Source organism: Leiobunum rupestre, chromosome 1, assembly GCF_980474605.1.
Source record: "Leiobunum rupestre chromosome 1, qqLeiRupe1.1.hap1, whole genome shotgun sequence".
In the NCBI taxonomy this organism is placed as follows: Eukaryota; Metazoa; Arthropoda; class Arachnida; order Opiliones; family Sclerosomatidae; genus Leiobunum; species Leiobunum rupestre.
The window spans coordinates 95226439-95237976 of record NC_143384.1 but is presented as its reverse complement, the minus strand read 5'-3'; the positions used below and the strand labels follow the sequence as shown (position 1 = coordinate 95237976).

General features: G+C 31.7%; 1 protein-coding gene across 1 annotated transcript; it reads right to left on the bottom strand.

Moving 5' to 3' along the window:
* Window positions 1–2240: 2240 nt before the first annotated feature.
* On the bottom strand, window positions 2241–10617 carry LOC149969031 (ATP-binding cassette sub-family C member 1-like). The gene is made up of 6 exons (XM_090174257.1): window positions 10594–10617; window positions 8153–8254; window positions 6520–6666; window positions 5854–6179; window positions 4557–4751; window positions 2241–2465 (listed from the first exon to the last, which is right to left on the bottom strand). Exons 2-6 carry the CDS (start codon window positions 8231–8233, stop codon window positions 2345–2347), a joined length of 870 nt encoding a protein of 289 aa, XP_090030383.1. The 5' UTR covers window positions 8234–8254; window positions 10594–10617; the 3' UTR covers window positions 2241–2344.
* Window positions 10618–11538: the final 921 nt, after the last annotated feature.

Genomic DNA, 11538 nt, shown 5'->3' with positions numbered 1-11538 from the left:
AGATTTCCAAGGTTGCCTTCCAACTGTCAAATTCATAGAACCAATTGATAGGTACTCTGTTAACTTGTGTAATTTCTCTGAATTGTAGGTGTTTTGACATCCTAAATTCCCGATCTCCTTTTGCTAAGGATATAAGTCTCCAATTAGAAAGGACAAATTTCGACTTACATCCATGTCTTTGGAAATAACAAAAGAGATGCTTTTAAACTTGAAGGACATAGAAGGGAATCTTCTAGTGAAAGGTAAACGAAAAACGGATCCCTTAGGGTTGGCAATTTCTATCACCAGTATATTGCAAATTTCGAAGAAATATATTATGTCACCAAACCCGCAAAAGCAATGGCAGGCTTCAATTTAAGCTGTAAAATAAATAGCGCCTATATATTTTCGAAATTTGTCTAGCCATAATTATAACTTTTAAAAAAACGTTTTTTTTTGTATCTGTTTGAATTAGATTCATCTGGGGTGTGATTCTACTCTTATCGTTAACATTTTAACGAAAATTACAATTTCCACGCGAATGAATAACGGAGTCACCACTATTCACAGTGGTCAATATAGACTTCGCTGTAACCGTCTTCCTAAAATCCTCTGGAAATCCAATTAAATCAGACATGTTTGTTAAAATGCATTTCAGCTTGAACTAGTACCACTGTTTTCAGCCTTTGAATTTTGGTTAGCATTTCGCGGAAAGGTGTCGTCACGTGGAGTCCCAAGCACTATGGTTAGCGATTTCGCAAAAGCCTTTAACCGTGCGAGTAAAGACTTACAGCTTATATTAACAGAGACGAAGTCAACCCGTATTTTGGAAAAAAGGCAATTGAATGTAAATTAATAGCGAAGAGAGCCCGTTATTGGGGAGGGTACTGGGGGAGACTGGTTATATCATTTTAAACCACACATTCAAAAAGGTTCTGGCAAAAGCATCAATCTCCTATCCAGAACTGGTGACCTTGCCTACCGAAACAGAAGCCGTCATTAACGTGAGACCAATAAGATATGTTTTCAAAGACGCCCAAGTGACCGAGCCCCTATTTCCGTCGCATTTCATTCTTGGAAAGAGGGGGATCTGTTTACCCCCTTTGTAAAGGGCGACGCCGCTGTATCTAACAATAACGACAATCATAAGAAAATGTTCCTACGAGTAAAACATAGCGACATGCTGATGAAGAGGCTTTGCGAGCTTTGGCGGCGAGAGTGTTTGCTAGAGCTGCGCATTATAGCAATAAACTCGCGACGAGTGTTTAAGATCGTTTTGGGTGAGAATGTCACATGGTAGCGAAATCTGGCGACCAATCCAACTGCTTTACAAATAAGAAGTTACAAAAGATGATTTAAATGAAGATGTGAAAAACCGTTTGTTGCACTAAGTTTAATTTGGATTTAATATTTTACTGGAAATGCAAAATTTCTTCAATTTTATGAATAATTTAAAAACATTTTGATTCTATTTCAATAAATTCAAACTAAATTACTCACGTATGACGGTGGGGAGCGTTAATACTAAAGTTTTTATGAGTAAAATGTAATTTAATTTAAATTGGGTTTCAATTTAATGTTTACTTGTATTTTTTAAAATAAACATTTTGGTCAAAAAAGGCAAAAGTTGTAAAAATGGAATTTTGGCGGACGAGGGACGAGCGGAGAGTGGTATGGTCCCCAATGCCCTCATAAACTTTAACTTGTGCCCCGAGCGAAGCCAAGCCCTAATTAGGGCTCTTGGAAAATTTCGAGAAAAAGAGGGGCTCACGTTTCAGTGAAAGTTACAAAAACACCACTTCTCTGCCCCCATTCCTTTAAAAAAAAACTATCCGTCAGTAGTGCAATCGCATCCTTCAACCACCCTTGTTAACGCGCGTAAGTAATCACTTTATTAAATCTGTGAGCGATAGTTGAAGACTAGATTTGGAGGAGGCAACATCCTCACTTTGTAACCATGCTTTCTTTATGTTCTTTTGAATTAATAGTTATAGTTTTCACCCAGTCTCATAATTCAATTAAACAATAATTACCCGTAAAGAGAAACCTAGAAATACGAATCGAAAAGGAATCGTTAGTTTTCAGTCGCTAGCATTTCTTGACTCAAAAGAAAAAAGTTAACCCCGTTTGGCAGGGTTTCTTCAGAAGGTATATTGGATGAATGTTGATGGAAAAAGACTCAACTGATATTCTAAATTGACTCTTAAGATGACACATATTTCAAGAAATATTTTATAGAGGTTTCGATAATTGGTTTTAATTAGAAAAATTACATTACCTTAACACCCAATTATTAACCATTTGGTTATAGCGCTAGATATTGAAAATATTTTGGTCAGAAAGATAGTTTTATAGACCTTTCCATTTAGCTATTGCTTTGAAGATCTGCATATTTAGATAGATTATAAAATGACGATTTGCTATCTCTTTTAAGATCATGTGGAGCTCCAAATTCTGCGATTTTCCCTTGAGAGAGAACCATCACCCTGAAAATAAATTCATATTCAATTCAAAGTTTGAAATATAAATGGAGTACATATATTAGAGCATTTTATAAAATCGGTGTGGTGTGCTTTCCCCTTTTGAGTTCGAAGGAGGTGAAGGCTTGGCCGTATTTTCGTGTGAGAGAAAAATATTTATCTGGCAAACCCGTAAGAAATTGAGAGCAGTCGATTTTTATGAGTAGCGTAGTTGCTAGCCTAAGCTTCACTAATTTCCGGCTTTCCGCGCCGTTTTTCTTATTTTAAATGATTTTTGTAATACATGTATGAAGGCAAATAAGCAAAATACTAGTCCCAAATCCACGGGTTTAAAAATAAACTTAGATCATTAAAATATTCTTAACCCCAAACATTCTTCAACACCAGTCCTAGGGTCCCTAATACAACTTCTAAAAGGTACGTCTTTAAAATATGCATATAAAGACAGGACATAATCCGAATTCTCTTAAACCAAAGAATAACAAAAGGCTTTAGTTCTGCTGAACTTGCTCTATAGTCTGTATGAAAAGTTTGGCCTGTTATGGGCCGATTTTATAGAACGCTCTATTGTCTTAAAAGCCGAGTTGACAGGTTTAAACCTTCCGTCTTTTCTTAACACTTTTTAAATAGAGAACGTTGTCGTTTGCGTTTTTGGAATAAAATGTTTTTAGCACCAACTCTACCTCCAACAGAAGGTAAAAACTGAATATTTTCAAAAAGAAAAGCGGCAGTTAGTTCAAATATTACATTTTAACTCTAAAAATGCAAGATTCAACTGTAAAATGAATTTCTAACAGCTAAATAGTCAGATATTCAAACAAAATAACCCGTTGATTGGGTTTTGCAATTTTAATTCATATTGGCCTACGATTTACGGAGGAAGTGTGCGAAATGATTTCATTTGGAAATATCACGTATCATCTATAGCCGCACTACCAGACATTTGTATTTTATTATTATTTATTTTGGCCTTTAATTAGAGAAAGTGAATGAAATGTTTGGTTTCAAAACCTGGTCGATGTTTTTTCCAGTTCTTGTGATAAATATGTTTTATTGGGTTATTTTCCAAGTAATGGAGCCACAGTCTAAATTCTTAAAATTAATCTTTTAATAATTATTTCTCGAATCATGCCTGATCGTTCTTCGATGTATCATTTCTAACAAATTCAAAACTTCTTTTTTTAATTTCATAGATTATAAAGATACTTCAACTTGAAAAAGACATATTAAAATATATCAATTTTTCTCTGAAAAATCACAAATGAAAATCATAAAATTTCTTTAAACTTAATAGCTGAAACACCTCAAAATGATATCAGCCCTTTGGGCGTTAGTATCTTTGACTTGGCCAGATGACGCAAATTTAAATAGCTATCGGTTGCTTGGGATTGTCGCAGTTTAAACCATTACATCGTCTTTTGCACTGGAAGGAAACCTCCTTCCTAATAGTTTCATTTAGCAAGGAGGTAATTTATTTTTTAAGAATGTCTCCACGCTACTTTAGAAAATTGATTTGAGTGGAAAAATTGTGTATACCTGCTAGCGCGTTGCAATATGGAAAGACTTTTCCTGTCTCACAAAATGCGGCTAAACTGCAGTTTTTGTAAATAGAGTATCTCATTGCAAAATGGGTTCCTCAAACCGCCAGAGAATTTTCGCCCTGGTAACAGTATCGCCAGCACCAGACACATTGGCTAGGACCGTGCTTTGACAACCACGTGCATTCCGCTAACCAATATCAGCATTAAGTTGCGAGGTGGTTTAACCTAAGGTGGCGCCTTGGGTAGTAACAAAGCTGATGATTTTTATTTTTATTAGTTAGATAGTTGGTTTGGCGATATGATAATTTAATTTTTTTCTTATAGGCGGACCAAGAACTCGTTGTAATGAAACATTTATTTTGCTAATTGTGGAGCCTTGCTCCTTATCCCCGTTCATTCTCAGGAGATGCTGTGAAATCCCTTTTGCTGATTCAAGGTGCCGCGCGGCAATATGTCTTAGAAATCTTTGAGATTGTATTTCTTGAAATAAAGTGTCTGTCTTTGATTTAAGGATATTCGAAATATATATCAATTAGTCAATTGCGTGTACTTTTACCTATCATAGTCCATGACAGTGTTTATTCTGTGCGCGATAGTGATTATTGTGCAAGATTTAAATTGGTCCCGAATTGTGGCTTGAATGAGATCGTCCGTTTCCATGTCCACCGAAGCCGTCGCTTCATCCATCACCAAAATCTTCGTCTTCCTTATCAGCGCTCTTGCCAAACAGACCAATTGACGCTGGCCAACGCTAAACAAACGAATGAAGCTATTCTTATTAATTATTATTGTTACGTTGTTCCTAATTTAGCTAAAACAATCAATCACACAAGTTAGTATTATTTAATGACGTTATGCTTCACGTGTCAAACGATTTAATTAAATGAGAGGTAGAAAATTTTATCATGATTTTTATAACAGAAAGCTTAAAACAACGGACTTTCGATGAATTTAGACATAGCCACACTAACTAAGGCTCTAGAAAGTCTAGAGCGAAATTCTTTGTTTATAACTTTCTTAAAAGTAAGATAAAATTATTTGATGAGTGTTGGGTAATAAGTCTGTGTTTGAAATAAGAAAAGTTACTGTTGTAAATTAATATTAAAAGTAATATTAATATTGAGATCCCAAACACCAACTTTGCATAGCGTGTACATTGTGACTGCCAGGACGAAACGAAGAATTAAAAGACTTGAAAAGATAAATATAATTAAACGAATGAAATCCAAAAATAAAAATAAATTTGGTCAAAAAGGTGAAACTATATAAAGTTATTTTAGTCTTGCCCAACCTGTTAAAATGGGAAATAAAGAGCGCGTGTGATTGCTACTCTGCGCGCATTTTTGCAATTGTTCCCTGAATTAAAAATGTACACGCGACGAAACTAACATAATCACCGTATTTTACAGAAATTCCTATTCACGAGTGACCGACAGCAAATAGTCACGTGAGTCTCTTTTTTTCATTCCTCATCTACTTAATAATTTCGCCTATTGACCCAAGTTCATATACTTTTAAATAAAAATTAATTTTAAAATCCGAAACATCCAGTTAACTTCAGTTAGTATATCACGCAGGTCTGCCGGGTACTTAAGTTCATATAATCGCTTAGATTGAACGTCGCTGCCTTGAAGAATTTTATGAGCGTTAAATATTACTATCAAAGAGTTTCAAGTCGTTTGCCACGCGGAATATTAGCAAACAAATCTGGTTGAAAGATAACTGGTTAGAACTGGTGAAATTTCGCTGGATGAGTTCCAACTCCGTAATATCCTTTTTAAAAGGATTTCCAAATTGCAGACCCGTATCGAAATAGGCATTCACACAGATTAAAAATTCTAATAAAATCTGACCTTAAATTCTGTCCACCTTCCATCATTTCGTGATTTAACCCATTTTCGTACGTCGTCACGAGAGTTTTTAAATGAGCTAATTCTAGAGCTGTCCAGAGTTCGTCGTCACTGTTTAAGTTGAAAGGGTCCAAGTTGAATCTGAGGGTTCCGGAGTAGAGAACAGGATCCTGTGGAATGATGGTGATTCTGGATCTCAGATCGTGTAGTCCCAGTTTGCTGATATCTTGTCCGTCGATAATGATTTCTCCGTTTGCTGGCTCAATCATCCGAAACAGAGCCAATGCCAAAGAAAATTTTCCGGCACCTGTTCTTCCTACCACACCAACCTATTTAATTGAATAGAAATTACTTTGACTATCTTGAAAATGCTTACTATCTTTGCAATTTATATAACAAAGGCCACACAAAGTTAAAATCAAATGTAAAATTTTATAGCAAAATCAAACATTTATATTTTAAAATTATTTTGGGATTATTTATTATTTATATTTGTGTGGTTTTAATTAGCAAATACTTAAAAAAAGGACCGAAGACCATTATTTTTCAATGTTTTTAGAAAGTTGACGGGAATTGTAAAGTATTTTTTTCAACAAAAATGTCCGACTTTTAGTGGTTCTGTAGATCATGAATCTTAATAATATTGTTTAAACTTCAAAAATTTCTAACTTTTTCCATTGGATTTACAACGAAAGATATGTTATTTAAAACCAGGTCCAATCCTTCGCGGTAGCGGGTTGAATAATTCCGAAATATAATTTGACCTTTCTCAGGCCATTGCTTCGGTAGATGCGCTTCTGGTCTATTCCAATCTGCCTGTTTGGGAGAAAAACGTTCATGAAATGATACAGGCATTATTACACTTTGTGACGCTTGTGCACAAGCCTAATTCTGTGTTTAGTACTAAACTTATTGTTTTCTAACATACACAATTTTACTTCGAAATGACGCGCATTTTTAACATCAGTGATAAATCATTCAAATTTGCAATTTATTTTATTAACTTGTACGATATTTTTCCTAAACCTTTGAATTGATTTTAAAAGATCTAAACATTGGAGTAAAACCAATTCAAAATAGAATACCCTTAATAGTTTCGCATTAAAAAGAAAAAGAAATGAGGTGCTCATTGCTTAAGTATTTTATACACTGTTCTAGAGTTCGATTATCTTATTTAAAGAAGGACATTTTGTCACATTTTAAAATAAGAGCCAAAATATGTGGATTAATTAAGCAGCATTGCCCCTTATCTGGATTAAAGTCGATTAATTTAATGAAGACGATGAAAACCTTTCTAAAATTCAAACTAATATTATGGAAAAATTGCCGATTTAAAATTATCTAGTCAGATTAATGGAATGAAAATAAATGATAACGAGACTGCAATTGCTCTTTTCAATCAGTGGGCTAATATTGTAAGGTAACAATTACATTCGTTACAAACCCTAGTCTGAATTAAGCTTTTAATTATCTAGCACCATAACGAGCACTCGACATCTAATTTAGTCTTGGGTGCTAGACCTGCCATATAATTTTGTTAGGGACCCTGAATAAAATTAAGCTTAGCAAAGGGCCATAGAAAAATTATAAAGCATTGTTTAGGGCAGTAGACATCGTCTATTTCTGTTACGAAGCTAAAATTTAATCATATCTTTCATGTGCTCTGGTCAACATTTAACTCGGAACGTCGCGCGTATCTAAGCCATCGTGAAGTCTACTTTGTCATTCTTGTTCGTCACAAAGTGATCAAAAGTTTGTGGCATATCAAAAGTGCGAAGCGTTCGATTTTTCACAGTAAGGGCACCAACAAAGGTTTACTTTGAAGCAAAGTCTTTTTTGAAGAGTGAATTAATTTCAATTAAGAAGATTGAATGTTTTAATGAAACAAAACCTCCTTGATTTATATATTAAACTCGTGTTTTCAAAAACATTAGCTGACATGGTCCAATTCATTTAATGATTAACTTCGGCTCTCTTAACTTAAACTTCACATTTGAAAAATATTTTAGCCGCAAAGCTAACTTTACAACTGATTTCAGAAACTACTGAATTTTGAGATATTTGTTCAGAGTGCTGGATTTTTTAGTTACTTTTTGAAGTATAAATAATCGAGCTAAATGTAAAATGAAATTTATACAAAAACAGTTAACGGTACAAAAATAACATAGCATCAACTAAACTTTGAATAATTCACTCACATAGAGATTCCTATAACAATCGTTTTAGAAACAAAAAATAACTTAAAAGCCTTGGATTTTTATTGGACAAGAATGAAAATTGTATCGATATAAATTTAGCTCACTTCAGGATTTAGATTGAAGTATTCAAATATCCTCTCCAGACTCACAAAAGAAGCCTCAACAAGTGTTCCATTATATAACATGAGCCACGCAAAAGGTGTTATCTGCAAAAGTTGGAAAATTGAACGATGTACGATTACAAAAAATAACATTGGGAGCTTTACATTAATTGTCATTGCAATCTTATATTACAGAAGGATCTATATCAAACTCGCGAAAAACGATCAATGGCGTAAAGAAACAGATATTTATATTCTTTATACTTAATAACATTCGAAATATTTAGATATAATCATGATATTCAATTATAATCGTGATAATCAATATAATCGTGTTATTTAATTATAATCGTGTTATTTAATTATAATCGTTAAATTTTCGTAATCGTGTTATTTAATTATCATTGTGTAAATTAACTATAATCGTGTTATTTAATTATCATTGTGTAAATTAACTATAATCGTGTTATTTAATTATAATCGTGTTATTTATTTATAATCGTGTTATTTATTTATAATCGTGTTATTTATTTATAATCGTGTTATTTGATTATAATCGTATTATTAAATAATAATTGTGTTATTTAATTATAATCGTGTTATTTAATTATAATCGTTGAATTTTCTTAATCGTGTTATTTAATTATCGTTGTGTTCTTTTATTTTAATCTGTTTTTTAATTATAATCGTGTAAATTAACTATAATCATGTTATTTAATTATAATCGTATAAATTAACTAAAATCGTGTTATTTAATTATAATCGTGTAAATTAACTATAGACGTGTTATTTAATTATAATCGTGTTATTTAATTATAATCGTGAAATTTTCTTAATCGTGTTATTTAATTATAATCGTGTAAATTAACTATAATCGTGTTATTTAATTACAATCGTGTTATTTATTTATAATCGTGTTATTTATTTATAATCGTGTTATTTATTTATAATCGTGTTACTTATTTATAATCGTGTTATTAAATAATAATTGTGTTATTTAATTATAATCGTGTTATTTAATTATCGTTGTGTTCTTTTATTTTAATCTGTTTTTAATTATAATCGTGTAAATTAACTATATTCATGTTATTTAATTATAATCGTGTAAATTAACTAAAATCGTGTTATTTAATTATAATCGTGTAAATTAACTCTAATCGTATTATTTATTTATAATCGTGTTATTTATTTATAATCGTGTTATTTATTTATAATCGTGTTATTTATTTATAATCGTGTTATTTAATTTTAACCGTGTTATTTAATTTTAACCGTGTAATTTAATTATAATCATAATATTTTGTTGTGATCGTGTAATCTAATTCTAATTATGATATTCAATTAAAACAGTTATATTATAATTGTGATACTCTATATGCAACATTACAAATTATTTATTTTTTTCAAAACAAAATAAACTAAGTGTTATACTTAAAATAAAAGTTAATCATTGTTGATATTTTAAATCTAAGTTACTTGGGTCAGGAGAAATAACATATTCAAAAATTAAAAAAATCGAAGGTGACTTCATTTCCGTTTTTGGGTGTCAAATGAACCCCTCTAATGCCTTCTGCCTTAATGATCGAAAACCAATTTCGATGCCAAATTAAGATACACTGAATGGTTTTTAATATTCAATTATATTTGAAATAAATAATAGATACATATATAAATTCATTCATGATAAATAAAAAACATTTAAATTGCACTGTATTGAAAAAGCGACATCTATATTCAACATTACAAATAAAAAATATTTTTTTCAAAATAAAATAAACAAAGTGTTATACTTAAAATAAAAGTTTATCATTGATGATATTATAAATATAAATTACTTAAGTCAGGAGAACTAACATAAAAAATAAAAGGTGACGTCATTTTCGATTTTTGGGGGTCATATGAACCCCCCTAAAACCTTAATATCTTCTACAATAATTGTCCGATTTAAATTTCATTGCCAGATTCGGATGTTTTGTCGAACTTGTGAAAACGTGGTTTATTTTTATTAGTTTTGGGTAATTTAACTGCGAGTTATGTTCAAATATTTGAATTTTTGGGGCCGCGAAGCCTTTGTTCCGTGTAAATTTAAATAAATCATAAAACGACCAATTTTACAGCTAGAGGGCTTAAATTTTGGGAATTGTCATTATTTCAACCCTACATTCACACAAAAAAATTCATGTAAAAATCGGTGAGGTAGTGCCTCCCAACCTCTCGATTTCACATGGAATGACCCTATAGGAAGCTCGAGTTAAGTCCCAAAATGTATTTCATGTTCTTAGGCATTTTCTATGTGGTCATGTTCTTAGGCATTTTCTATGTGGTCATGTTCATAAATGTATTCAATACTTTTCTATTTAATAAGTGAAATAAATTTTCTAAAGGCGCCAAGTCAAAAATTAACTGGAATCATTTTACTGAGGTGATAATTAAATAACACAAACCGGGTTCAAGTTGTTAAGAATATATCCAACTATTCCAGGTGAGATGAATTCTTTTGACTGTATTGCCCATAGATAAGCGATTAGTAACAGCACACTAAGTAACAAATTTACGCGGAAGGACATCCATCTGAAAATAGTGTTATTGTAGTTTCGGAGTCGTTATTAAACAGATTAAGCATTATCTCTAAAACGTATATGGGATATTTGTGGAAATGTAGACGAAGAGTTATGGAGTGCGATCTACTCTCCAACCAAAATGGTGGATTTTCATGTACATTTATCCGACCCTATCAATACACGTTTGGTTTGAAAGATGATTTACTTATAAAAGCGATATTGCAAAATATATACCCAAGTTAATAATAAACATAGCTTTATTATGAAAAGTAAGTTTATATCCAATTAATTTGATTGGAAATATGGATAGTCCGGATTTTTGAAATCATTAAACATTTACGAATTTTCATTGAAGACGTAATATATTTAAAAACACTAAGCCAAAATCTAGTAGTTCATTGTAATTTTATGGTTTTTTAGCGATAACTAAGTTATTTAAAAGCAATACATGCATCGCCTGGAAAAAAATAAATCAGTGTTTAATTGATATGTACCGGATTTCAAAAACCATGACATATAACTAATTTCAACCTGGATATATTGTCTCGATAACCATTTACTATTTGTGTTTCCTGATTGAGTAAGTGTACAAATGAATATCAAAATTTATGGTACCGTTGAACAGAAATTGAAACACAAAAACTATAACTAGCATGAGCGACTTCGCCGCGCATTACGCGAATCAATAAATTAATTTTAATAATATACTTTACTCTACTGTTGTCCGGATCCCCGAAAAGAATATTAAAATTACTCAACGCACCAAAAACATTTATAATAAAAATCGTTAAGAAGTTTAAAGTTAAATATAAATTATATAAATAAAAT

Coding starts and splice junctions, on each gene's coding strand:
- LOC149969031 (XM_090174257.1), bottom strand. CDS start 8,233: ATGTTATATAATGGAACACTTGTTGAGGCTTCTTTTGTGAGTCTGGAG. Junction 6,667..8,152: donor ACTTCAATCTAAATCCTGAA/GTGAGCTAAATT, acceptor TCTCCCAAACAG/GCAGATTGGAATAGACCAGA. Junction 4,752..5,853: donor GAAGGTGGACAGAATTTAAG/GTCAGATTTTAT, acceptor TCGTTTGTTTAG/CGTTGGCCAGCGTCAATTGG.